A 27,360-nucleotide genomic window follows, 5' to 3' on the forward strand; every position below is an offset into this window, starting at 1 on the left:
TACAATGGAATGGGGAGGGGGAGGGGTCACAGGCGGCGACAAGTTTAGCGCATGACTTGCCCTAGGGATGCAGGAAACAAAAACATCGCCAACCATTGGCTGCGTCCGCTTCCCAACCGACTGTCTAGCTCGCTCCGGCTCTGGAACCGTGCAGCATACATTTCCTGGGGAAGGGGGTGGCGCCATCCCGTACAGCGTCCACCTGACACACACAAACAGCACACGCGCCCGCGCGCAGCCTGGCAGCGTCCTCCCAGCTGGGGTGGGCGTGGGGCCGAGGGCTGGGCTCCCGGTCCCCCGGAAGGCTCGCCCGAAGCCAGCCACTGCTGCCCGGCTCGGCGCGCAGAGCCCGCGGGGGGACCCGCGGCCGCGGAAAGCGAGTCTCCCCCGGCTCGCTCCGAGTCAGCGGCGCTGGCGTCATTCATTCGCAGTGTCCGGAGCGTCCTTCCAGTGGGGGAGCTGGGCGAGAGTAAGGCGCGCTGACCTCGGGAGCTCCGAGTAGCTGCAGGCGGAGGCGCCCAGGAGTCCGGGTGAACGCCGCGGGAGCAGCCGCGCCCCAGCCCGGCCCTGGCCGCGGGGCCGAAGCGCTCGCGTCGCCGAGCCGGATCCTGGGACTGAGCCACACCACTTCCTCCTCCTCCTCCCGTTCCCCTTCCTCCTCCCGCCGCCGTGCGCCGGGGCCGGCTGCCGAGCGGCGGGCCTGGGCGTCTGCGGCGCCGGGGGGGAGGAGGATGCTGCTCGCCGGGCTCGCGTCCTCGCGGTGCTCCTCGGCCGCCCGCTGGGGCTTGCTAGGGGCCGGAGCGCCCTGGTGAAGCCGCTGGCCGCCGCCGCACCTAGCGGGCGGGCGGGCGAGCGTGTACCCGGAGTGCGCGCCTGTGCACGCTGGGGCGAGCAGGAGCCGACCCGCGGCCCATTGTGCGTCGGCCCGCGGCGGCCGGGAACATGTGGGTGAACCCCGAGGAGGTGCTGCTGGCCAACGCGCTGTGGATCACCGAGAGGGCCAACCCCTACTTCATCCTGCAGCGGAGGAAGGGGCACGCCGGCGATGGGGGCGGCGGCGGCGGACTAGCGGGTAAGGACCCCGGCCGGGCCCTGCGGGAGCTGCGGGCGGCCCGGGGCTTCGGGCACCTGAGACGCCGCCCGGTCCCGCGGGCTGCGCGGCGCGCGTGCAAGGCGGCGGCAGCCGTGATTTCCAGGCTGGCAGCGGCAAGGCTGCCCCTCGGACCCTGTCGTGCTCCGGGGGTCCTTCGCTCCCCGGGCGCTCCTTGAGTGGATGCTACTGCTGAGAATGGAGATGAGTGAGTCGGCACGGGGAGAGCGTTATCCCGGGTGAACTGAATGCAGCATTCCCTCCGCCTCTTAAAAAAAAAAAAAAAAAAAAAACCTGCTTTCTGTGTGCAGAAGGATGGAGGACTGTTGATTTTTACCTCGGTGTCTTTACTGGCAGTAACGGGATTGGGGACAGAATGCTCTTTTGTTTGCAGGGAAGCAATCAGCCAGGAGCTGATGTGGTCATTTCCTATATGAGTTATGACCGAAGAGAATGAATAAGGAAAGGGGAATTCTTTTGTTGTACCTAATTAGATATAAAGCAAAAATAAGTTGTCTAGTTCTCCTTGTACTAAGAATCGTCTATAAAGCTGCGTTCTGACTATTTTAACTAGATGACTTCGTCGCCGACTGCCAACACGGAGCGTTGTTATTGTGACTGTAACTGAAGCCGTGTCATATTGATAATTCGGGGTTATTGGGTCAAAATGAGACCCATATCCCAAATAATGCCTTAGAAAGGTTTTCCTTTACGAACTCGTTTGCAGAGTGTGTGTGTGTGGGGGGGGGATTTGAGGTTATACAAAATCTTAACGTATACTGTACTAGAGTGTACCTTCCTCTCTCCCTGCTGGTTAGAACGAATAGAACAGGAATACTTTTCACCGTGAGAAAGTTAGCAGAGGATATAAAAGTTTAGAAAAGAGAATGCAGAAAAGAGATGAACTTTGACCTTTTCAGAGTAGAGACCCTCACTCTCCAGGATCTTGCACGCAGGACAAATTGCTTTCAGAATGCCCTGCTGTGAAATGAAAATTTGCGATACACTGTGCATTTTGTTATTAAATTTATAAGCTAGGTTCTTCAAGACTGAAATTCAAATCTGGAGGAGCAGCAGCTCCTGACATATGTTTGAAAGACCCACCTAGTGAGTCAGATGGCCTGTGGCTAATCTGATTTCTTCTTTGTTTCTTTCTTGCACTTTTTCTACCATACAAGAGAAGAAATAAATGTCCAGAGCTGCTGACCCCCTTCTGGAAATCAGAGTTACCCAGTTTGTTTTGTACACGTTATCTAGCTAAAAAAAGTTAATATTAACTTTCATATCTCTCATACTGGGATCTCAGTTTCAACCTAGGTCAACAATGTAGAGTAGGCAGTTTGTCTCAGTTAACAAAGAACGTTTCCTGTTGGAGGTGACTCTTCTGCTATCCTGGGGTCCTTTGCAATAATAGGGTGTGACAAATCTGCCATGCAGAGTCTTCCTTTTTCTTAGCATTTTTATTGTGTTCCAAGTGTTACTTAGAGCTTCATCTGGCTGCTGTCCACTTGGAGTCTCATCACTGAGAACTTACTTCAGATCTATAGAATTACATCTTTAAAGTTGAGAACTTAGCTATTTTACTTACTGCTGCTGGAATAATTGGAATAATTCTCAGAAGGAAAATATCCCTGCCACAAAGGCTGTTTTCAGCCAAGGGAGGTAAAAGATTTGGTCTAATGGGGAGGTGCCACGTGTGTGAAATGTAGCAGGAGCGTCTGAGAAATCCTTGTGCTACGTGTCGTGTATTCTGATTTGAATGTGAGCTCGTTTACTCATGAACTTACGAAATCACTTAGCAAATATTTGTTGGCAGTTTCTGAAGTGCTGGTGTCATGAAGCTCACAGCCTTAGCAGAAGACTGTGAAGTAAAGACGTGAATTCATGTGGAACTGGCCCTGCATGAGGGCCCAGCAGAAAATCAGAATCCAACATAATTCAGATGAAGAGTTTAGTGAAAAGGAGGATGGAGGCAGAGTTAGTAAAACTAGAGACAGGCAAAGCAGTAGATGCTCTTACCCCAGGTGTTCCTGGAGTCCCTGAAAACCTAAGCCAGGGAGGAAGAGCTGGGACTTGGAGAGCGGCAGCCACCCCTGGAAACGCAGACCACAGCAACTAGGGGTGGGAAGCTCTCTGTCGCTCAGACTTCTTCCCGGTCCCCTCCCGCTTGCCTTCCATCAATGGAACCCCGTAGAAGCTGGGTCCCGTAGAAGCTGGCTGGACACCGAGTCCTGGGGATGTAGTCCCTTGGGAGCACCCTCCCAGGGGTGTATCTGGGAGGCAGGGGCAAACCAAGAATGATTAGTGTAAATACGAGGAGAAGAAAATGATGTTGGGTTGTGGGGTTGCCCTCATTGGAGATATAAGTGGATTGGGTCCAAAGGAAAGATTTCCCTAAGAAGTAACACTTGCAGATCAGTGTGTGAGGCAAGGAGGGAGGAGCAGCTGTTGGGCTTCAGTTGTTGGCGATTGGCTGGACATCTCAGGATTTGTAGCGAATGTGCGTGATTTGGAGCAATGCATGTGTGTTGGTGAAGCAAATGGATGACAAGCGGAAACCTGCTGAATGCAGGCTGCTAGGTGTGCTCAAAGTGTAGTCACCGTGGCATTTGATAAGATGGTAGCACAGAAAGCTTAAGCAGTAATAGGCCAGAGTGGACACAGCTGCTGCTGTGTAAGCTATTCTGTGCCTGTTTCCAGGCGATATGTAAGTGTAGATATAGATACAGATGCTGATTCAGTGAAGTCTTCTATTGTAGATGCATTTGATTTATTTAACTCTGCGATCCCATACACACGCACGGAAGGACGCAAGAGGCAGAACTGTGATGCTGTATTTCAAACTGAACACCTTGCAGCCCAGCACCAGGCTAAAAAAATAGAGCATTGCTAATGGTCCTGAACCTGTCTTGTGACTTTTACCCAGTCACTACTCTCCGCCTCCCCCAAAGGTAGGATGTGTCCTGATGGTTCTTGGCAAATGCATCCCTGCTTTTCCTATGGTGTTTTCCACAAAGACCATATTCCTAAACCTGCTTTGGTCTTGCTTGTTTATTTGAGCAAGGATTAAAATAGATTCTTAGGATATGCATCTTTTTGTGCCTGGATTCTTTTGTTCAGCATTGAGCCTGTGATAATCCTGTTACTGGTGGCTGTGGTTTGTTCATTTTTCTGTACTGCATAGAAAGCTATTATATAAAGATACCATTATTTGCCTATCTGCTCTGTTGTAGATGAGCCTTGTGGATGGTCTGACTGGGAACGTGGTTATTCTCGCATATGTTTCTTGGTACCTGTGGGAATACATTGGTGTTTGGTATTCAAGAGAGGCACTGACACGTCCTATGATATGTGTATCATCAATATTAGTAGATAATACGAAGCTGTTTTCCAAAGTTGTTGTACCAATATACTCCCACTAGTAGCACATGGAAGTTTTCCTTGCCAACATTGTTGGTCTTTGTGATTGTAGCCATTATGGTGGTTTTGCAGTAATATCACATGATGGGGTTAATTCGCTTTGTACTAGCTGATGAAGTTGAGTACCATCTTATATTTTTATTGGCCATTTGAAGTGCTTTGTGACATAATTGGTCATTTTTTAACTGGATCGTTATCTTTTTCTTACCGACTTGTCAATTTTTTATGTGTTGGATATAAGTTGGTTAAATGTGTGGTAATCTCTTCATTCTGTTGCTTTCATGTTCGCTATCTTAATGAGAACAGATGTTCTTAATTTTAATGTGCAAGTCCTTTATAATCTGTTTCTTTTATGTTAATGTTTTGTTGTGTCCTGTTCAGTGTGTCTTTTTCTACTTGGAGGATATAATCTGTGTTATCTTCCAGAAATGTTATAGTGTAAACCCCCAAATTTCCATCTACAATTCACGGAGAGTGAGTCCTTGAGTATTGTGTGGGATAGGGTCAAGTTTATTTTATTTAATTTTTTATGGGACCATACATTTGACCCAGCATGATTTGTTAGACTTTTCCGTTTCCACTGCTTTGTAGGGTTGTCTTTTTATCATAAATCAAATGCCCAAACAATGTGGGTCTGTTTTAGACTTTATAGACCATTCGTCTTGTTTATTAACATGTTTTATACCAATACATTGTAGTTTTCTAATAGTTTGTGTTCAGTAGATCAAGTCCTTTTATCTTGTTTAAGAGTCTTTTAGAATGTTTGTTAAGTGCCATCAAAAGAAAACAATAGCAGCAACAAAGACTTAAAACTCTTGGGGGTTTTTGATTCAGATTACATTGACTCTATAAATAAATTTTGGAAGAACTGTTGCCTTAATAATATCCAGTCTTCTACTCCATGAACATGGAGTGCTTCTCTATTGTAATCTTTAAAAATTTCTCTCAGTAATGTTTCATAGCTTTTGGTATAAATGTTTTACACATTTTAGGTTATTCCTAGATATTTAGTGTTTTTATTCTATTAGATGTTTGTATTTTTTAAAATTTATATTATAGTTCAATTTGCTAAGATGTAGAAATGCACAATTGGTTTTTTATATTGACCTTGTATTCAGAGCATAGTTAACTTAGGCAATGAACTCTAGTAATTTATCTGTAGATTTTTTTGTGTTTTTAACACAGACAACCATGTCATCTGGTAATAATGATAGTTTTATTTCCTTTCTAGTCTTTATATTTTAAAAAGTCTTTTTGCCTTTCTTCTTAGGCTGGAACCTCTTGTGCTGTTGTGAATTTGTGAAATAATCTTACCAATGCTGCGCCTTTGCAGGTCTCAAAAAAGACTTTGAACATTTGTTCATTGTTAGGTAGGATGATTTTTATAAATTTTTAAAAATTATATATTTAATTATCTGAAAGGCAGAGAGAAGGAGAGACAGACAGACCAATAGAGAGGCGTCCCAACTTCTGGTTCACTACCCAGATGCTTTCAGGAGTTGGGGCTGGGAAAGGAGGTCAGGAGTTGGGAATGCAAACCAGGTCTCCCATCTGAGCCTGCACCACTGCCTCCCAGTGTCTGTTTTAGCAGGAAGTTGGAGTCAGGAACTGGGAATTGAACCCAGGTGCTCTGTTGTGGAACATGGGTGTCTTAATTGCTAGGCTCAATGCCACCCCAAGATTTTTTTCATTTTCATTTCAGAGGTGTTCTTATCCTAGTTTGCCAAGAATTTTTGAGTATATATGAGTGCTGGGTTTTTTTTGTTGTTGTTGTTTTCCAAACTCTTGAGTGGAGGGTTGACTTTCAGCAAGGGAGCTGCTGTGCTGGGAGCGAAACCCCGACCCAGAAGCAGATCATTCAGGAGTGCTTTAGCACCAGGGCCCCCACGCACAGGCGCACATCCGTTGCAGATTGGGTGAGAGGGTGGCTCTGGATGCCGAGTTTTGTCAAATGCTATTTCTATATCCTGTGAGACGTGATTTCTCTTCTGTTCTGTTAGAAGTGGTTACTTATACTAACTGGTTTTCAAGTGTTTAACCAGACTTGTAATCCAACTTGGCTATGATATATTATTCTTTTTGTATATATATTAATACAATATTCTAATAATTTATTTTGCATTTTGTTTCTTCACAAATTAGTTGAATTGGCCTATAATTTGTCTTTTTCATAGCATCCTTGTCAAATGTTGATATTAAGGTTATCCTTGCCTTAAGATATAAGCTGGAGAGTACTCACTCTGTTCTATATTCTAGAGGAGTTAGTGTGATATCTATACTGTTTCATTCTTACATGTTTGGCAGAATTTATTAGTAAGGCTGTCTGACCTTGAAATGGGAATATTTTAAATTTCTTGAATAGAATAACATTACTGAAATGGCTTTTACTGTCAGTTATATAAGTTGCATTAAATGCCTAGGATTTACCCTTTTCATCTAGATTTTCAAATATATTGACACACATTTATTAATAATAGTCTCTTGTTTTTAATGTCTAGGTATACTATGATGTCCCCTTTTTTATTCTTGATATTTATTATTTGTGCCTTCCCTTTCTTAACTAGTCTTTCTAGGAATTTATCAATTTTAGTTTTTTTTAAAAGAATAACTGCAGGACCCTCTGTATATGCTTACTTTCTATTAATTTCTACAATTATCTTTATTTCCTTCCATCTGTTTCCTTTGGGCATAAATTGCTAATTTCTCACCTTAAAGGTAATGCTTAGCTAGTTGTTTTTCAGCCTTGTTTTCTAATATTTGCTCCTTAGGACTATAATCTTCTGTGTATACATGGCTTTCATCTGTATTGTGCAACTAAACTTTATATGTTTTACTTTTGTGATTGTTTCACTGGCAGTAGAACTTATTTTACATTCTCATCTTTTTTTTAATAGCTCCAGTTACTTACATGTATTTTTTAATTTTCATTTGGTATTTACTTTAATGCAGTCAGGAACCATAATCATATTTTGTATGACTTCAGTGCTTTGGAATTTATTAAAATTTGTTTTTTGTCCTGCTGCTGGTCAGACTTTGTAAATGTTAGTATGTTCCACATGAGAAGAACATGTATTTGGCAGTTGTTGGATTAATGATTTCTTTATATTTATTTGATAAGTACTTGTGTTCAAGTATTCAATATTTTAAAAATCAAATTCTGTCAGTTACAGATACAGATATGTTCACTTTTTCAATAATAACTTTACCTTTGGCTATTTCTCCTTATGGTTCTTTCAGTTTTTGTTTTTTTTTGTGGTTTGAGGCTTTATTCTTAGGTATATATACATGATTTCAATATACTCCTCATGAATTAATAATTTTAACATTATGAAATGTCCACTTATATTTCCGAAATTGCTTTCATCCCATTATTACAGTTACAAAAGATTTATTTGAAAAAAAAAAAAAAAAGTGAGGCAACCATGTGGTGTAGTGGGTCAAACTGCTGCCTGCAATGCTGGCATCCCATATAGGTGAGGGTTCCAGTCCCAGCTGCTCCACTTCTGATCCAGTGCTTTAGTGAAGATGGCCCAAGTGCTTGGGCCCCTGCTGCCCAGGAGGGAGACCTGTAAGAAGCTCCTGGTTCTTGGCTTCGGACGGCCATTTGCAGTGTGAACCAGTGGTTGGGAGATTTCTCTTTCTGTTTCTGTATCTCTCCCTTTCTTTCTGTATAAACTGTGCCTTTCAAATAAATAAGTATTTTTTTTTACAAAAATTACAATCCTATTTCTTAAAAAAGAACAAGTCATCTATAAAAATAGAAAGAGGGGGGCCGGCGCCGCAGCTCAATAGGCTAATCCTCCGCCTAGCAGCGCCGGCACACCAGGTTCTAGTCCTGGTCGGTCGGGGCGCCGGATTCTGTCCCAGTTGCCCCTCTTCCAGGCCAGCTCTCTGCTGTGGCCAGGGAGTGCAGTGGAGGATGGCCCAGGTGCTTGGGCCCTGCACCCCATGGGAGACCAGGATAAGTACCTGGCTCCTGCCTTCGGATCAGCACGGTACGCTGGCCGCGGTGGCCATTGGAGGGTGAACAAATGGCAAAAGGAAGACCTTTCTCTCTGTCTCTCTCTCTCTCTCTCACTGTCCACTCTGCCTGTCAAAAAAAAATATATATATATATAGAAAGAGGAGAAAGGATGCAAAAGATTTATTTGATTAGTGTTTGTATGATATCTTTTTTACACTTTTACTTTTAGCTTTTCTATAGTCTTACATTTTAGATGCCTTCTGTAAATGACAGGTACTGATTTTTTTAAAGTCCATTTTTAAAAAAAGATTTATTTATTTATTTGAAAGGCCAAGTTACAGAGAGGCAGAGGCAGAGGCAGGCATAGAGAGAGAGAGAGAGAGAGAGAGAGAGAGTGTCTTCTATCCGCTGGTGTACTCCCCAAATGGTCGCAATAGCAGAAGTTGGTCTGATCCGAAGCCAGGAGCCAGAAGCTACCTCCAGGTCTCCCACGCAGGTGCAGGGGCCCAAGAACTTGGGCCATCTTCTGCTGCTTTCCCAGGCCATAGCAGAGAGCTGGATTGGAAGTGGAGCAGCCGGGACTTGAACCGGCTCCCATATGGGATGCCATCACTGCAGAAGGCGGCTTTACCTGCTACGCCACAGCGCCGGCCCCGATAAATTTTTCATCCTAATTTTTTTTTTTTTTTTAATTTGGAAGGTAGGTAGGTAGGTAAATACATAGATGCTGGAATGGAGAGCAGAGCTGGTACTTGAACTCAGACATGCTACTGTGGGACCTGCGGTGTCCCAAGCTGCAGTTTAATGGCTGTTCCAAATGCCTGCCCTGGAATAAGTTTTGTTCGTTTGTTTTAATTTTTTTTCTTTGACTTTTTGTTTGAGAGAGAGAGAGAGAGAAAGAGAGGCCGGCACCATGGCTCACTTGGCTAATCCTCTGCCTGCGGCGCCAGCATCCCATATGGGCGCTGGATTCTAGTCCCAGTTGCTCCTCTTCCAGTCCAGCTCTCTGCTGTGGCCCAGGAGGGCAGTGAAGGATGGCCCAAGTGCTTGTGTGCCTGCACCCACATGGGAGATCAGGAAGAAGCACCTGGCTCCTGGCTTCAGATCGGCGCAGCATGCCAGCCGTAGCGGCCATTTGAGGAGTGAACCAACAGAAGGAAGACCTTTCTCTCTGTCTCTCTCTCTCTCACTGTCTAACTCTATCTGTCAAATAAAGAGAGAGAGAGAGAGAGAGAGAACCAGGGACTGGAACTCCATTTGGGTCTCCATGTGGATGGCAAGAACCCAAGTACTTGATCATCATCTGCTGCTTTCACAGGGCATTAGAAGGGCACTGGATTGGAAGTGGAGCAGTCAGGACTCAAACAGGCAGTCCAATGTGGGATGCCAGTGTTTTCAGAACCCAGTGCACCACAATAGCCCCTCCCACCCCGATTTTTCTATATTTTACATTTTTGAAAGGCTCTATATTAGCTAGAAGTTTTATATTCATTTCATTTTTCTTTTAGTAGTTACTTGGGAGATTACAAATTCATTTTTGATTTATTGTCAAGTGGTACTTTTATTTTTTATTTTTTTTTTATTTTTTTAAGATTTATTTATTTGAAAGTTAGAGTTACACAGAGAGAAGGAGAGGCAGAGAGAGAGAGAGAGAGAGAGAGAGAGAACCAGTAGCCTGGAGCTTCTTCTGGGTTGCCCACGTGGGTGCAGGGGCCCAAGAACTTGGGCCATCTTCTACTGCTTCCCCAGGCCATAGCAGAGAGCTGGATCAGAAGTGGAGCAGCCAGGACTTGAACCGGCACCCATATGGGATGCCAGCACTACAGGGGGCGGGGGGTGGGGCGCTTTATCCATTATGCCACAGTGCTGGCCCCTATTTTTTATTTTTACAATTGGTACATTTAATCTTTTCTGTTGCTTTTAATCTTTTCTTGTTTAATGAAAAAAATCTTGCAATACTTGAACTCCATTTACCCTTACTCCCAATTTATATGCCATTGTAATGTATTTTAATTCTTAATATATTTTCAATGTAAGAATGTCTAATTACTACTAATTTTTAAAGTCTGCATTCAGTTAGATTTCCATGTTTACTATTTTTGTGGTACTTTTCTTCTCTGATATCTGAATTTTTTCTCTGGAATAACTTCTACCTAAAAGTCATTCTTTACTTTTTCTGTAGCAAAAGCCTGGTGTACAAATTTTCTCTGTGTTAATAAATCTGTGACCATCTCCATATGCTTTTGGCCTTGACATTTTTGTTTTAATTGGTTGCCAGTTAATGTTTTTTAAGCATGGTTAATATATTGTTCAATTGTCTTCTGGTTCACATTATGTCTTTTGACAAATAAATTTTCACTCTCAGTTATAACTCCGTGTAGATGATGACACTTTTTTCTCCAGTTGCTTTTAAGGTTTTTCTCTTTGACTCTTGATTTTCTGTAGTTTTACTATGATCCAGATATTTGTCAATATTTTAAAGTCCTGCTTGGAAGTAGTAGGACTTCTTTAATCTTTTATAAACTTCTCATTCACTATTGCTTTAAATATGTTGCTTTCTTCGCCAATTCTTTCTGGTACTCAAGTTATATGTAGGTTACACCTCTTCATTGTATTTTCTGTGTCAGCTACCTCCTGATTTTTACTTGTTTCATTTTGACTATTTTCTTCTGATCTGTGTTACAGTTTACTCTTTGCCCAGCAATGTTTAATCTCAACTGTTCTTAATTGGTTTCTCAATTCTAAAATTTCCACTTGGTTCATTTTAAAAAGATCTTCTAGTCCAAAGCTTGTTTTTTTTTTTTTTAATCTGTTTTGAGCATGTGTGATGTCTTACTCTTACTGTCTCTTTTAAGTTCAATATCATGAGCCCAAATGAATCTTTTCTGTTGTTTACTGTTTCTCCTAGTTTTCATTTTTGCTGTTATATCACACTTCATGCCACGATATATTCAATTATGTAGTGAACATTCTACTTCTACTTTGTCGAAGTAGTTTGAAGTAGAAGATAATGTTATTTTCTTTTTTTTTTTAAAGATATATTTATTTATTTGAAAGGCCGAGTTACAAAGAGGCAGAGGCAGAGAGAGGAAAGAGAGAGCTAGGTCTTCCATCCACTTGTTCACTCCCAAAATTGCCACAATGGCCAAGGACTTGGGCCATCTTCTGCTGCTTTCCCAGGCCATAGCAGAGAGCTGGATCGGAAGTGGAGTAGCCAGGACTCGAACCAGTGCCCATATGGGATGCTGGTGCTGCAGGCGGCGGCTTTACCCGCTACATCACAGCGCCAGCCCCAGTGCTATGATGCTATGTTCTATAAGGAAATTTTTCCTTCTAGTTTAAATCAGAATTACTTTAATTTTAAGTATTAATATACTTAAAATCTGAGCCCTAATCCAGGTGGTTTTGCTTGAAATTGACACATATGATGAGGTCAAAGCCCTCTAGCTTCCCAGGCTAACGGGAGAGGAGCCCTGTTAGCTTTCCTCCCCTTGGGTGGCACTGACTCCTGGTCTGGTCTGTCCAGTTCATGATTTTGTTGAAGGCAACACCTGGACTCTCAGCTCCTCAGCAGCTCCCCCTTCTTCCTGAGCCTTCCTTCCTCGGGTAAGATAATTTTCCTCTTTTTATATTTTTTAGAATATTTTATCCAGTTCCGTGTAGTTTTTCTCAGTAGTAGGTATCGGTACAAATTACTTGTCTTCATTGTAAAGTAGGTGTTACTATTATTCCCGTTTTATAGAAAGAAAACAGAGTTTTAGAGAGATTGAGTGGCTTGCTCTAGGTCCCATAGATCATAATGGGAGCCTATTTGATTCTGTATTTATTGAGTATTTTTTACAAGACTAATTACAATGAGGTACGTTAACCTTGTTCTCCTCTTATACTCCTTCTCTCCTGCTCCTCTTCCCCCATGCACACTTGAGAATCTAAGAGAAGCTATGGATTATGTATCTCCAGAAAAATGAGAGCCCTCCCAAAATTTGCCATCAATTTTGGGAGCTTCCTGGCCCCCAAGGGAGTAAAAGCATAGAGGTTTCAGCATGGGGTACTGAACTTCACCAAGATATAAAAGGAAGAGGTGGCAAGTCTCTGCTGCTGAGTGAATATGAACCTAGTGACCAGGCTTGGATGAACAGGTCCCGGGGAGTTAAGGACCCAGGCCTGCAGCTCATAGTAGTGCTGACTTATTTTAAGCTGCATCACCTTGTTCCATCTGAGTTAGAGCATTGAAGCGTTTAGGACTTTGGGTTTTTTATACCTAGTGGAGATCTTCACAGCTAGGAATATGCCCTATTTGATAACTAAACAATCAAAGAACTCCCAGGGATGAGCGAGAAATAGTAAAGCAATGTTCTTGAAGCCCTGACTGGCCAACTAGTGCTTGTTTGTAGGGTAAATGCTTTCATCTTGCTAAATACTAAGTATTAGTTACACTTAGCAGCTAGTGCTTTTCCATATATATAAAAGGGTTAAAATTTGTGTTAGTTCCTCATGAAGCTGGATGTCATAACTGAGGACTTCTTTTTTTTTATTTTTAAATATTTATTTATTTTACTTGAAAGTCAGAGTTACAAAGAGAGAAGAGAGGCAGGAAAAAGAGGTCTTCCATCTGCTGGTTCACTCCCCAATTGGCCGCAATGGCCGGAGCTGCACCAATCTGAAGCCAGGAGCCAGGAGCTTCTTCTGGGTCTCCCACAAAGGTGCAGGGGCCCAAAGACTTGGGCCATCTTCTACTGTTTTCCCAGGCCATAGCAGAGAGCTGGATCGGAAGTGGAGCAGCCGGGACTCCAACTACAAGCTCCTTTCAGAGTGTGAGGCATTCGAGAGGTGAGGACAGCCTTCCTGTTGCAGGAACTCTGCTGGTTTGGTTCGGTTCTGTCTGGTGCACATTATAAAGAGGTCAGCTTGTAAACTGTGGTGCAGCTCCTGGGCCTGCCCACCTAAGCCTGCTTCACAGTTGTGTACAAATCAGAGCTTTGTGGTTTGGAGCTAGGCAGCTTATTACACTTATAGCTATGGCAGGTACCACATGAGTTCTGTGTCTTGGAGGTCGAAGCCAATGCATGCCTTGTGGTGCTGGGAGAGCAGAGAATTCTGCAGGCCAATTGCAAAACCACAAGGCTTAGTTTTTGGACCACATCTCTGTGCTGTCTGCCTCCCTACCCCTCGGCTTAGTAAGTAGACACAGGAGTCAATCACAACTCTGCCTGTTACCAACGGTGGCATTCCTGATGTTTCTCTTCCTTACTGAGCTTGATTGCTTTATCTAAAATCCAGTTTAGTAGCTTGTTAGCAGCCCTCATGAACATTTCCAAGATCAGTTGTGGATCATTCAGGAAACACGAAAAGCCACTCAGAGGTGGTTGTCCCATCGTTGTCCCCTGCTTACTGGTCGTCCCCTGTAGGTGTTAAGAGGCAGCTGGTTCTACTTCACTCCCATGTGTGAGTGACTGAATCCTTTCCAGTTTAGGAGACACTGTACTTCTAGAAAGATGCTATGGAAGCAGATGGAGATCTGGCTGGTATTAGGCAGCTTCATAAAATTACATAAAATATTCAAGTGCTTTGGAGAAGGTAATTATGACCATAAACCTTACATTCTACAGTGCCTCCCACCCTCATCTCTCAAGGCTCTCTCTCCCTCTCTTTTGCTGTCTCCCTCTTCTTGCACAAATAGTTCTTTCTGGCAATGTCAGACTCAGATCACCAGGGAGAGGGCTAGGGTGGGAGACAGGGAGACCCTTTTTCTCTTTGTAATGCATATGTACTTGTGCACACGCACACGTGCGCATGTAACTCCTCTTCCAAAAGTTCATGGGGGCCGGTGTGGCAGCGCAGCAGGTTAAAGCCCCGGCCTGCAGCGCCAGCCCATCCTCTTCTGATCCAGCTCTCTGCTATGGCCTGGGAAAGCAGTAGAAGATGCTTGGAGTCATGAACCACGTGGGAGATCCGGAAGAAGCTCTTGGTTCCTGGCTTCGGATCTGCTCAGCTCCGGCTGTTGCGGCCATCTGGGGAGTGAACCAGCGGATGGAAGACCTCTCTCTCCCTGTCTCTCCCTCTCTGGAACTCTTTCTTTCAAATAAATAAAATAAGTCTTAAAAAATAAAGTTCATGAAAAATGGGATTAAAAGATAACGTTCATTTCCATGAACTTTTTTTTAAGATTTACTTATTTTGAAAGACACAGTTGCAGACAGAGAAGGAGAGACAGACAGAGAGAGAGATCTTGATGGAACAAAGACAGAAGCCTCAGCCATTCTTGTTCATTGCCCAAAAGATGGATAAATACCTTTCCCCCAAATCTCAATTCAGTTTCACACCCTATTGTCTTTACACCCCCACCCTGCATTTTTCCCCAGGTTTGGAGGCCCCATGGCCACTTGAAAGACTAGTATGGGGGGCCGACTCTATGGCATAGTGGGTAAAGCTACTATCTGCAGTCCTGGCATCCCATATGGGTGCTGATTTGAGTCCCAGCTGCTCCTCTTCCAATCCAGCTGTTATGGCCTGGGAAAGCAGTAGGAGATGGTCCAAGTCTTAGGGCCCTTGTACCCATGTGGGAGACCTGGAAGAAGCTCCTGGCTCCTGGCTTCAGATTGGCGCAGCTCTGCCCATTGTAGCCACCTGGGGAGTGAATCAGCAGATGGAAGACCTGTCTCTCTCTCTCTCTCTGTCTCTCCTCTCTGTGTGTAACTCTGACTTTCAAAATAAATAAATCTTAAAAAAAAAAAAAAAGACCCTCATGGAGAAATTCACCTCCGCCTGCTGCCCCCACCCCCACTCCCACCCCAGCCCACCTAAGATATAAAAAGTCCGGCCCCTGGGGTCAGGGCCCTCGGCCACGTGTCCAGTCTGTGCACGCCGGCAGTTGTCACCCACCTCTGTGGATTTATTTTCTCTGAATACATTCAGTCTGGCTGTAGATTCATACCCTGCCTTCTCTCTGTTCTGCAACTCTTTTCCTAATAGATATTCCATCCACTGGTTCACTCCCCAAATAGCCACAATGGCCAGGAGCTTCTTCCTGGTTTCCCATGTGGATGGCACGGACCCAAGCACCATTTCTCCCCAGAGAAGCAGAGGAGTTCATCTAGGACAACTGCTGTGTTTTGCAGATTGAAAGGGACAGCCCAGGAAGTGCCTTGGTGCCTCCATCCTCTGGGTGAGGGAAATATGTTCTAGCATCTCTTCAGATGCTTCAAGACTTCCAGGATGCAGCCAGGAGCCTGGAACTCAGTGTGGGTGCAGGAGCCCAAGGACTTGGGGCACCTTCTGCGGCTTTCCCAAGCACATTAGCAAGGGAGCTGAGTCTGAAGTGGAGCAACTGGAGCTCAAACCAGAGCTCAGATGGGATTCCAGTGTCACGGGTGTTGGATTAACCTGCTGTACCACAGTGCTGGCCTCTCCGTGAGCTTTTGGAAGAGCCCTCATATGGCACACACACACACAAAAAGGTTTTTTTCCCCATAATACACATAAAATGCTTATTGTAAAAAAACTGCATGGAGGCCGGCGCCGCGGCTCACTAGGCTAATCCTCCGCCTAGCGGCGCCGGCACACCGGGTTCTAGTCCTGGTTGGGGTGCCGGATTCTGTCCCGGTTGCCCCTCTTCCAGGCCAGCTCTCTGCTGTGGCCAGGGAGTGCAGTGGAGGATGGCCCAGGTGCTTGGGCCCTGCACCCCATGGGAGACCAGGAAAAGCACCTGGCTCCTGGCTCCTGCCATCGGATCAGCGCGGTGCGCCAGCGGCAGCGCGCCGGCTGCGGTGGCCATTGGAGGGTGAACCAACGGCAAAGGAAGACCTTTCTCTCTGTCTCTCTCTCTCTCTCTCACTGTCCACTCTGCCTGTCAAAAAAAAAAAAAATTAAAAAAAAAAAAACTGCATGGATTTCAGAGTTTTTCTAGCACCAAAACAAACTCATACTTTTCATTCCATTTTTCCATGTTGGTAGGAATCTGCAGTTTGGAAAGGTCCTTTGGTAGTTAAGCCAGGGAGCTATGAGGAAGCCATTAGCACACTTTCCTGTTTTGTTTGCTTTCCTGTCAGGTGTGCATGTTCTAAAGAGCTTGGAGGATAGGCTATTCATTTTGTTGGGTGTTCTGCCATTGCCTCTGGCTTCTTGTTTGCTTCCAGTGACATTTCATGGTATTACGGTAGGATATTTGTATATCCTTCTGGCGAGCATCGCATTGCTAGGTTTGCTAACTAGAGACCTGCTAAGGTTCACTGGGGATCTGGAGTAGCTGCTTTTATGCGATGAAATCTGCTCTTGTGAGTTTTGTTTGGGCCCAGGGTACAGGACTAGCGACTTGGTGACTACTGCAGAAGGTGATGGCTGGAATGCTTGCCCAGAACTGCGCCTCCTGTCCTTTCAGTTCTTTTATTCCAAAGCTGGCCGGGCAGGTGTTTGTTGAGTGAAGGTCAAGTAGAACAAGACAGACGTGGGCTCTGTTTACACTTTAAACAACAATAACAAAAAAGAAAAAGTGAACTCTGTTTAGCTAGTGCTATTTTTGCCTAGATTACTTCCCTTTCATCCTTACTAAAGACAACTCTGCATTTCAGTAGTGCAGATGAATTTGTTAGCCTTTCTGCTAACCTAGGAATTGAGGCAGCCTTTAGTAAAAACAAGCAGGACATAACAGATTCGTTTTTTGGTTTCTTTACTTGAAGCATAGAAAGAAGAAATCACTAATTCATTTACTCTTTTTACTGCATTCATGCTTTATTGTATTATAAATCTATTACAAAAATGAATAATGCAAAGTACATTATTTCTAAAAGCATCTTTATAATAGTTTCAAATCTATGTGGTCTAAAACATTTCCAAACATTGTTATTGCAGTTACATTATTTTATTAATGCATGATTACAATTAAAACATCAATTAACGTCGAGTATAAAGGCAAAGGAGCTGACATTGGCTGAAATTCTTCTGTGGCTAAGGCTTTCTGCTGAGAACTTTGTGTATACTCATGAGTTTGATTTTTCATAACAACCCCATGGAATATAAGTGTTATTCCCTGCGCTGTGGATGAGGAAACTGAGTGCTGCTGAAAGTCACGTATCTCCAGTAACAGGCAGAGCTTGGCTCAGTACTCAGTGTTGGCTGTGTCTGCAAAGATAGAAGGAATAAAAAGATACAGAAAATGGAGAGAAAGAGGTCTTGGAACTCATCCTTTGGAAAACTAAAGGAAACTGAGCCAGAACCCCAGTCTTAGAAATACAATCTGGTGAGTGGTTTGGCACAGCAGATTAAGTCCCATATCAGTTTCTGATCCAGCTCCCTGCTAATGGCCTGGGAAAGCAGCAGAAGATAGTCCAAGTGCTTGAGCCCCACATCCACAGTGAGACCAGGATAGGGTTCTAGGTTCCTGGCTTCAACCTGGCCCAGCCCCAGCCTTTGCGGGCATTTGGGAAGTAAACCAGTGGATGAAGATAGATTTGTCTCTCTCTCTCTCTCTGTCCCCCTCCCTCTCTCTTTATGATTATTTATTTGAAAGGCAGAGTTACAGAGAGGCAGAGAGAGAGAGCCAGGTCTTCCATCTGCCGATTCACTCCCCAAATGGCCGCAGTGGCCGGAGTTGAGCCAGTCTGAGGCCAGGAGCCAGGAGCTTCTTCGAGATCTCCCACGCAGGTCCAGGGGCCCAAGGACTTGGGCCATCCTATACTGCTTTCCCAGGTCACAGTAGAAAGCTGGATCAGAAGTGGAGCAGCCAGGACTCGAACTGCGGGCACTGCAGGCTGCAGCTTTATCCGCAATGCCATAGTGCCAGCCCAGATTTCTCTCTGATTTTCTTTCTCTGTCTCCCTATTTAATAACATACAATAAACTTTTTAAAAAGGGAAATAAAAAATTCTGGAGTATGGAAAAAAAAAAATGAGAGGAAGTCTCAGAGTGAGGCTACACCTTCTCCCATGGGTCACAGTTAGTATAACATTGTTCTCCCATGGGTCACAGTTAGTATAACTGGATGTTAGGGAGGAAGGCTGAAAACTGTTTCTGGTTTTCCCCAAAATAAGATTTCCAAGGTTTCTGCATTCCCAGCCTTCCAGTGCAGCTGTCTTTGGATGCACAATATGGAGGCATTTCAAGTTAAGGAGTGAAGAGGACTTGAGTGTTTGGGTGGGAAACCAGGCAAGAGGGAGCCCTGTGACTAGGGGTGTTCAAGAAAGAACTCAGACATCCATGTGTGTGGTGAGGGTGGCTAATCTCAAAGAGGTTATAGCTATCAGTATAGGAAAAAGGTAAATTTGGTATTCCATAGTGGCAGATCTTACTGTAATTTCTGTTAAAAGTCACAAGTTTTCTTTATTTAGCATTTGTTTGTTTTCTCTTACGTCCATAAAACTCTTAGGGTGTATGTGGGATCATTACAACTTTGTTTCCAAAGCTATTTGTTTATCCACTTATGCTGGAGGAGATTTCAGGGAGTCCTGAACAAGCTGAAATCAGGCACAAGCTTTATGCAGGCCATAATGAAATGATGAAATGTGTATTTTTCTGGAGCTGAAGCTCCACCACTTCCCACAGCTCCTTTAAGTGGATTGTGCATCAAAAATTAGTGCCAGTACCCCAAGGTCTTACACACCTTGACTGAATTTTTCACCCGGCTGGTTTTCAGGGATTTATGGTTGCAACAGGAATACTGTAAATTGGGAGGATTCTTATACTATTTCCAGATGATTTTTTAAAAAAGATTTATTTATGTTTTATTTGACATGCAGAGTTACAGAGAAAGAGAGAGAGAGACAGAGAGAGGTGACAGAGAGAGACAGAGATCTTCCATCTGCTGGTTCCCTCCCCAAATGGCTGCTGGGCCAGGGTCTCTCGTGTGGGTGCAGGTTCCCAAGCACCCAGGCCATCTTCTGTGGCTTTTCCAGGTGCATTAGCAGGGAGTTGGAGCAGCCAGGACTGGAAGTGGCACTCACTGTGCCACAATGTTGGCCCCTGTTTTTTTTTAATTTTTTTTTTTTTTTGACAGGCAGAGTGGACAGTGAGAGAGAGAGAGAGAGACAGAGAGAAAGGTCTTCCTTTGCCGTTGGTTCACCCTCCAATGGCCACCGCAGCCGGCGCGCTGCCGCTGGCGCACCGCGCTGATCCGATGGCAGGAGCCAGGAGCCAGGTGCTTTTCCTGGTCTCCCATGGGGTGCAGGGCCCAAGGACTTGGGCTATCCTCCACTGCACTCCCGGGCCACAGCAGAGAGCTGGCCTGGAAGGGGAGTAACCAGGACAGAATCCGGCGCCCCGACCGGGACTAGAACCGGTGTGCCGGCGCCGCTAGGCGGAGGGTTAGCCTAGTGAGCCGCGGCACCAGCTGGCCCCTGGTTTTCTATGTACTGTTTAAACAACAGGAATATAACACTGTCTGTGACTACAATGATAAACTGCCAGTGCTTCCTTCTCTTACCCTTATATCCAGATGTGAGGCCTTCAACTACAGTTGCTGGTTTCTTATTCTGAGGAAGACCCTAGGGGTGTGCAGTGTGTGTGTGTGTGTGTGTGTGTGTGTGTGTGTGTGTGTGAGGGAGCCGGGTGTGGAATGAGCAGGTGGAGGCTCTGCCCCTCTGCAGACTGCTGTTGCCTTGGCTGCCCCGCTTCCCTGTGAGAGCTCCTGGCTTGGACTCCCTGTAATGCAGAGCTTGTGGCTCTCTCAGCTGATCTCTGGCCCTCCTTGTGGATTCTTTCCTCGTGGAGGAATAGAAACAAGAGTGGGGTCCAAATCCGGCACAGTGATGGGTTGGGGTTTCCTTTTTACACTCTGAAATTCAGATAGGCACCCGATTGCCGTGCAGTTCTGCTTGGCTAGCACAGCTGCTGCCCGCAGACCAGACTCTGCTCCACTTGAACTCCTGCCAGGAGGCTACTGCTCAGGACAAGAACTGCAGATCCCTCTTTCTCCTGTTTTCTGATTTGCAGCAGGGCCACCCCTGATTTTTCCAAATGCGGCCCTGCCTGAGTGTAGTGTTACTCCTTGTGTGGAGGGGCCTGTGTGCCCACTGACTTGAGTGCTGTGTCTGTTCACTGGAGTCCGCTGTCCCCTTCCTTCTCACTCCAACAAAACCCAGTCTTCCCCTCTCTGGCAATCCCAGCTTCACGCAAGTCTACAAAGTCCTAATACAGCATTGTATAGTTCAGCTGTTGTAAATGATCCATACATTTGTGGACCATTCTTTTCAGAATTCTGATTTTGCCAGTCTTGTCCCAGTTTTAGGATGTGTGTTTACCCAAGCAAAGCTCCAAGACTTTTCTCAGCCTCACTAGCTTAGTTCCTTCCCTTAATAGAGGTATCTGAGTTGTCATCCACCCACCTTTCTTACCTGACTAAGATGTTGGCTGGCTACGTTGGCTGGCTAGCAAAGGATGCCTCTGTTAATTTCCATTTGGCTGGGGATTGTGTCCAAGTAGATGTTAGAGCTCTACTAAACTTTCACACATGGGCTTTTTTTTTTTTTTTAAGATTTATTTATTTATTTGAAAGAGTTATACAGAGAGGAGGGGCAGAGAGAGAGAGAGAGAGAGAGAAGTCTTCCATCCACTGGTTCACTCCCCAGTTGGCCACAACAGCTGGAGCTGTGCCAATCTGCAGCCAAGAGCCAGGAAGGAGCTTCCTCCAGATCTTCCCATGCAGGTGCAGGGGCCCAAGGACTTGGGTCATCTTCTACTGCTTTCCCAGGCTATAGCGGAAAGCTGGATCAGAAATGGAGCAGGTGGGTTTAGAACCGGTGCCCATATGGGCTGCCAGCACTGCAGGTGGCAGCTTTACCCACTATGCCACAGCACCCTCCACCCCCCCCCCCTTTTAAATTATTTACTTGAAAGGCAGAGTTACAGAAATAGAGAAAGAGATAGACGTAGAGAGAGAGCTTCCTTCCACTGGTTCTCTCCTGAGATGGCTGCAGTGACCAAGGCTGGGCGAGCTGAAGGCAGGAGCCAGGAACCAGGACTCCATCCCAGTCTCCCATGTGAGTGGCAGGAACCCAAGCACTTAGGACGTCCTTGGCTGTTTTCCCAGGTACATCAGCAGGAAGCTGGATCGGAAATGGAGCAGCTGGGACTTGAACCAGCACTCATGCGGGATGTCATTAGTGCAGTCGCAGGTGGCGGCTTAACCCTCTGCGCCAGAACGCTGGCCCCTGCACATGTGATTGCAAAGCTGCTTGCAGGTTTTATTTCTGTGTGCTTGAAACCTACTTTCATTAAAGCTTAGATGAACACAGGATTTTGTAAAGTCTGCAGACGATTTTGTTTATTACTTTAACCAACTAGATCTTTATCTTTAAGGACTGATAATACTTACATAAAATGGGAGAGAGTATTGTCCAAAAACCTGGTGAATTCAGCTGGTCTGTTTGGGAATAATCACCTTGGCAAAGGCCTTGGGAATGCCCTCCAACATAGCGTGAATGTTAATGAGAATATCTGTTCTATTTGAGACCGGTTATGGCAGATAAAGAGTTTGATAAAAGGAAATCTATATTTATCTTTAGTACATTATATTTGCAATGAGAGAGTTTAAACATTTTTGGTGTCTTAAAGGACTTTCTGGAATGGAAGCAGAGCCAGCAATGCTATCTCTTAAATGTGTGACTGTGTTCTTTAATGTTTTTGAGACTTTTTCTGCTGAAAATAGAGATGATCCCTTCTACCACCTACATGTTTATTGTCAGGGTCAAAAGAGATACTGAAAGTCTTTTGAAAGAAAATGTACTTTTTTTTTGTTCAACATGGGGCTCAGATTCTGTGGTCCCAAATGTAGTTCTGTTATAAAAAGTGTCCTCCGTCTACTCAACCAAATCAGCAACAGCAGTGGCAGTTAACCAAATATCGACTAAGCAGCCATCAGCCCTGGGGCGGCGTGTTCCAAACAGGAGAGTGTTAGTACGACAGCCTTGGCACAGGGAGTGGACATCGGTTAGAAGCAAGAAAAGGTAGAGGGGAAGGGGGCTGGGGAGGAAGGGGAAAAAAAAAAGAAAAAGAAAGAGTCGGTTATAGGAACTGTGTGGGATGATGAATTGTCAGGCTGTTTGCCTTTTGAATGTAGTTGAAATGGAATGAGAATTGCTTCTTTCTTTGGAAAAAACATAATTTTGACATCATACAAAGAGTTAAGTAGTGAAATAGGCAGTCCATGCCCCTTGAGATTCCACGGACTTGCTAAGATTTCATTCTGGGACAGCCAAAGTAGGAAACAGAGAGAAGACCTGCTTCACTGCTAGCTGCAGGCCTCTGTTCAGACTGCACAGTACAATGAGGATGGCACCGGCTGTGGGGAAACAAGTGTGCAAATGCACATCGTAGGAATTTAATGTTGTTGCATCGAAAGTTGGAGCGTTGTTTGTCAAAATCAGCGGGCAGTAAACAGTTTCAGACTTTTGGTCTACCCAGACCATTGAAGGGTCTGGAAAATATCTCTCAAAAGAAATTTCTCTGTGAAGACTTGTTTCTCCTGGACAAGTCTGGACTTGACACCAGCCAGATAAAGGAAGGATTAGCACCTAGATATTTAATAACTCTAAAAAGCAAATAATTGTTTTTGAAGGGAGTGGGGCAGGAGATAATAGAGGAAAAAGAGATATTGCCTATATTGTAAGGATCAGTTTTTTAAAATGCTAAATGCTTAAGGTTATTTTTGTGCAAAGAAATATCTACTCCCAAACATTCTGAAACATGTGGTCTTTCAGTCAATCCTTTATTTTCTACCTTTGCTAGAGATATAGTTTATGGTGGTAGAGATAAATTTTCCTACCATGGGCAATCTTCGTAGATGTTATTGTTTAAATTTTCTTTATTGCTATTTTTATTTGAACGGCCTAGAGAGAGCAAGAGAGACAGAGATCAAGAGATACGGAGAGACAAAGAGAGACCGAGATCTTCCGTCTACTGGTTCACTCCCCAAATGCCTGCAAGAGCCAGGGCTGGGCCAGGCTGAAGCCAGGAACCTAGAACCCAAACTGGGGCTTCATAAGGGTGGCAGAGACTGGAGGACTTGAGCCATTGCTTGCTGCCATCCCGGGGAGCTGGATCAGAAGCAGAGCTGGGACTTGAACCCAGGCGTTCCAGTATGGGTTGTGGGCGCCCCAAGCTTTGGCTTAAGCACTGTAGCATATGTAACTCCCTCCCATGTTTGTAATTTGGGAGTATGAGGTGATAAATGTCTCCACCACAGCAGCCTTTTGGGAGAGACATTTGGGAGGGGTGAGGACCATGGTAAACTGGGGAGGCTGTCCTATACCCTGGCAACTATATTGTACGGTGTTATTATAATGCATATTATTCTCATTTACAAGTATGGGCTGTTGGTTGGGTTTTATCAGTTGGAATGTTATTCTCTGATACTCATTGAGCATCTTTGGGACTAGCTCCAAAGTGTTACTGACTCAGATAATCACACTTTTCCCAGAAGCCTGACTTCCTGATAATAGTGAAGGAACTTGGGCTTGATGGGGTATTATGTCCCTTGCTACAGACAGCCCTGGAAGATGTGAGTTTTAGATTGAAACTTTTTTTTTTTTAAGATTTATTTATTTGAAAGTCGGAGTTACAGAAAGATAGGGAGAGACAGAGAGGAGATCTTCCATTCTCTAGTTCACTCACCTGATGGCCACAATGGCCAAGGCTGGTCCAGGCTGAAGCCAGGAGCCACGAGCTTCATCTGAGTCTCCCACATGGGTGTGAGGGCCCAAGCACTTGGGCCATCTTCTGCTGCTTTCCCAGGTGCATTAGCAAGGAGCCAGATCCAAAGTAGAGTCACACTTGTGCCCCTCTGGAGTGCCGGCAGCGGTTTTCTCTGCTTTGCTGGGGCCCAGGGTCTGGCTGCCTCCAGGGAGGTTGGCTTCAAAACCCCGGGCAAGGCCTGACCGGGGTTCCTGAGTGCAGTGGGCTGGGCTGTCGCTGGGAGTGATCTGCTGGCTAGCAACTGGCTTTACTTCAAAGTTCAAAGTCACCCCTAGTTGAAACTGGTTTTAACCAGCAGTGGAGTGTGGTTGCTGACCAAGACCAGATTTCATTTCAGCTAATTAAATGAGATGAGAAGTGAGCCCTGCTTCATTGAGGACTCAGAGCACATGGGTGGGTAAGCAGTAACAAGGTCCTCATGGGGTGGTGTCTGATTCCCCCCAAGTCTGCTCATAGTTGTCAGTGAGATATCCTATATTCATGTCTAACTATTACAGGACAGTGTGTTAGCAGAGGTAAATATATATTTATACCAGTAGGAAGAAAGCTGTTAGTATTTGTTTTTCTTCCCAAACAAGACCTGTGGCAGATTTCTGTCAAGGTGGAGCAGCCATACCAGGGGTCTTGCTGTCCTCGAAGTCAGCCAGAGAAGACTAAGGTGTGATACCCCCCCACCCCCCTAAATTCCATCCCCCTTCTACACTTAGAACGCATTAGTCATGCACTCATCAGCTCCTGTTTGAGTTTCTGTTTTCAGCTGGCACTGCTTGTAGGGACGGCATTCTCGTGTTTGAGAGCATAGACGTAGGGTTAAGAACGCGGCCGGCCTCGGAGCCTGAGCAGATGTTACACAGGACGTGGTGCCCACAGATAAAGGCGCCCCGCCTGAGCTACGCCTCAGGGAGGGCAGAGCCTTGAGTCCTGTTTGCCAAGGTCTCAGGTAGACAGTACCTCAGACTTGTTATTTCTGAGGTTCAGATGATGCCTGACTTCCTCTCATTCCACCATGTACAGTGGGGGTCTTTTTCCTGCCTTTGGTGTCATTTGTCAATGCAAACCCACCAAGCTGTGAAAGAGACGTTCATTGTTGGGCTTTTCTAATGAGGAAGAGCTGCTTACCATGGGCTCATGAACTCGCAGGGAGCACACTGTTGTACCTGGGCTCAGAGTGGGACCCAGGGTTGAAACTGTGAAGTTACAGTAAGAGGAAGGGTGAAGACTCTTTATGTCTACCGGTTATGTTTCTGTGCAAGGGAAGACATGACTCCTGGCACTTGCTACTGACAATCTGAGATTTTTAGCCCCACGGAGGCCAAGAAAAAAATGTTTCAGCAAGTCAGTGGCACTTGCTTGGACTCAAATGGAGTGTTCACTCAGGGGAAGTTTTACAAAGCAGTGTGGTAGTGGAGAAATCCCTGTTGCATCATTACTCTTTATTCTGATTTGAAAGTTAGGAGGAAGGAGCGGACAGCCCATTACATGGAACTAAAGTTATTCCACTGCCTTCATTGGGACTGGGCTCTTGGACCAGATGAACACTGGGAATGTGATGGAATGCAGTTTCATTTTCAGAATCTTGCAGCATTCGTTAAATCATGTGAAAACTGTGGGGATTTGTTCACCTTCTGAAAAATAAAGTAGCTGGCTCACATCTTTACACACTTCACTTTTCTGAGAGATTCATATTCTGAATTCCTGGGAGGTGATTTCATTGTGTTGTGATGGAAAACCTTAAATGTCAAATGAGAAGGTAACTAATTAATGGCAGTTTCTTAAGTGTGGCAAATGAGGAGCACTTGAGAGAGAATATCCAAAAAAGGGAAAGAGTAAGAATTAAGGATAGGAAGGGAAATAAAACATTGCCCGAGTGATCTTGCCTGGGTGCCAGAATAGAGCTGGGTGCTTCCGTTTGCATTCCAGACACCTAAATTTTCAGCAAAGGGAAGTAGATTTCCACCTTGCCTAAAATGGCTAACTTAAATTAATTGATTTGTTAGCCCTATTACTTTTCTACCAGCTCAGAGGCTGCCTAAATTTGCAGGTGAATTCTCTTCCTGTTTTATTGGATTATGGCAGGCATTCCTGACTGATGTTGAACATGGTATCTGAAGAATGTGTGTGAAGTAGCTAGCCAGTGACCTTTACAACCGCTGTGTGCATTGTACTTGCTGGAGCAAGGTTCACCACATTCATTCTTTTTGAAATTCAGGCCCGTAGAACCTACCTGCTGGGGCATAAGCCTTGGCAGCAGGCCAGATAATCAGGATGCCTCCTCACACTGCACCTGCCCAGTCATTAAAACAAATGTGCCTGGAAACTTGACTCTTGATTTCTGGTACACTGTGGCTTTTTTTGTAAATATAGTTTTTTAAAAGTTTTTTTATTTTTTATTTTGTTTAAGGAATACAACTCCATGCATTTAATATATACAAATTTGGGAACGTGGTGATTCTTCCCCCTCTACCTCCCTCTCCCCCTACTCCCACCTTCCTTCCTTTTGCATTCTTACTTTTTATTGAGATAAATTTTCAGTTAATTTTTTCCTCGTAAGATTAACCTTACACTAAGTAGAGAGTTCACCTAATAGTATGAAGACAAAAGAAAAAAAAAAGAACAAAAACAAACAAGAAAGAAAAACATTGTTTCTCTGCGGCCAAGGCAAGGGCTGTTCAAAGTCATTGTATCTCAAGTTGTTAGTTTCGCTCCTACAGATTACATTTTAAGTACTCTATTAGTTATCACAGATCAGAAAGAACACATAGTATTTAACTTTTTGGAACTGGTTTATTGTACTAAGTATAGTGGTTTCCAGTTGCATCCATTTTGTTGCAAATGACAGGATTGCAATTTTTTAACCACTGTGTAGTTTTCCATAGTGTAGACATATCATAATATTTTATCCAGTCTTCAGTTGATGAACAGCTGGGTTGATTTCATATCTTAGCTATTGTAAATTGAGCTGACATGAACATAGGGGTACAGATCACTCTTTGACGTGCTGGGTTCATTTCCCTTGAGTGGAATGGCTGGGTCATACAGTAGGTCTGTATTCAGCTTTCTAAGATATCTCCATACCATTCTCCACAGTGGCAGCACCAGTTTACATTTCCACACTGTGGCTTTTGAAGAACATTTTTATGTGGAGAAAATGGTAATACTGCTTCTGTACAATTAAAGAGAGAAATTAAAGATGTCAGTGGTTGAG

At 44.7% G+C, this 27,360-nt stretch overlaps 1 protein-coding gene across 1 annotated transcript in view; it reads left to right on the forward strand.

Moving 5' to 3' along the window:
- The first annotated feature begins 256 nt into the window (after positions 1-256).
- The window catches only part of TBC1D9 (TBC1 domain family member 9), a 123,752-nt gene continuing 96,648 nt past the window's right edge, over positions 257-27,360 (forward strand). Inside the window, exon 1 of the mRNA XM_002716945.6 lies at positions 257-1,072. Within this exon, the coding sequence (XP_002716991.1) occupies positions 943-1,072 (130 nt within the window). The 5' untranslated portion in view covers positions 257-942. The remainder of the gene's footprint in view (positions 1,073-27,360) is intronic.

Source organism: Oryctolagus cuniculus, chromosome 8 (genome assembly GCF_051225735.1).
Source record: "Oryctolagus cuniculus isolate XC-2025 breed Fujian yellow rabbit chromosome 8, ASM5122573v1, whole genome shotgun sequence".
Classification (NCBI taxonomy): Eukaryota; Metazoa; Chordata; class Mammalia; order Lagomorpha; family Leporidae; genus Oryctolagus; species Oryctolagus cuniculus.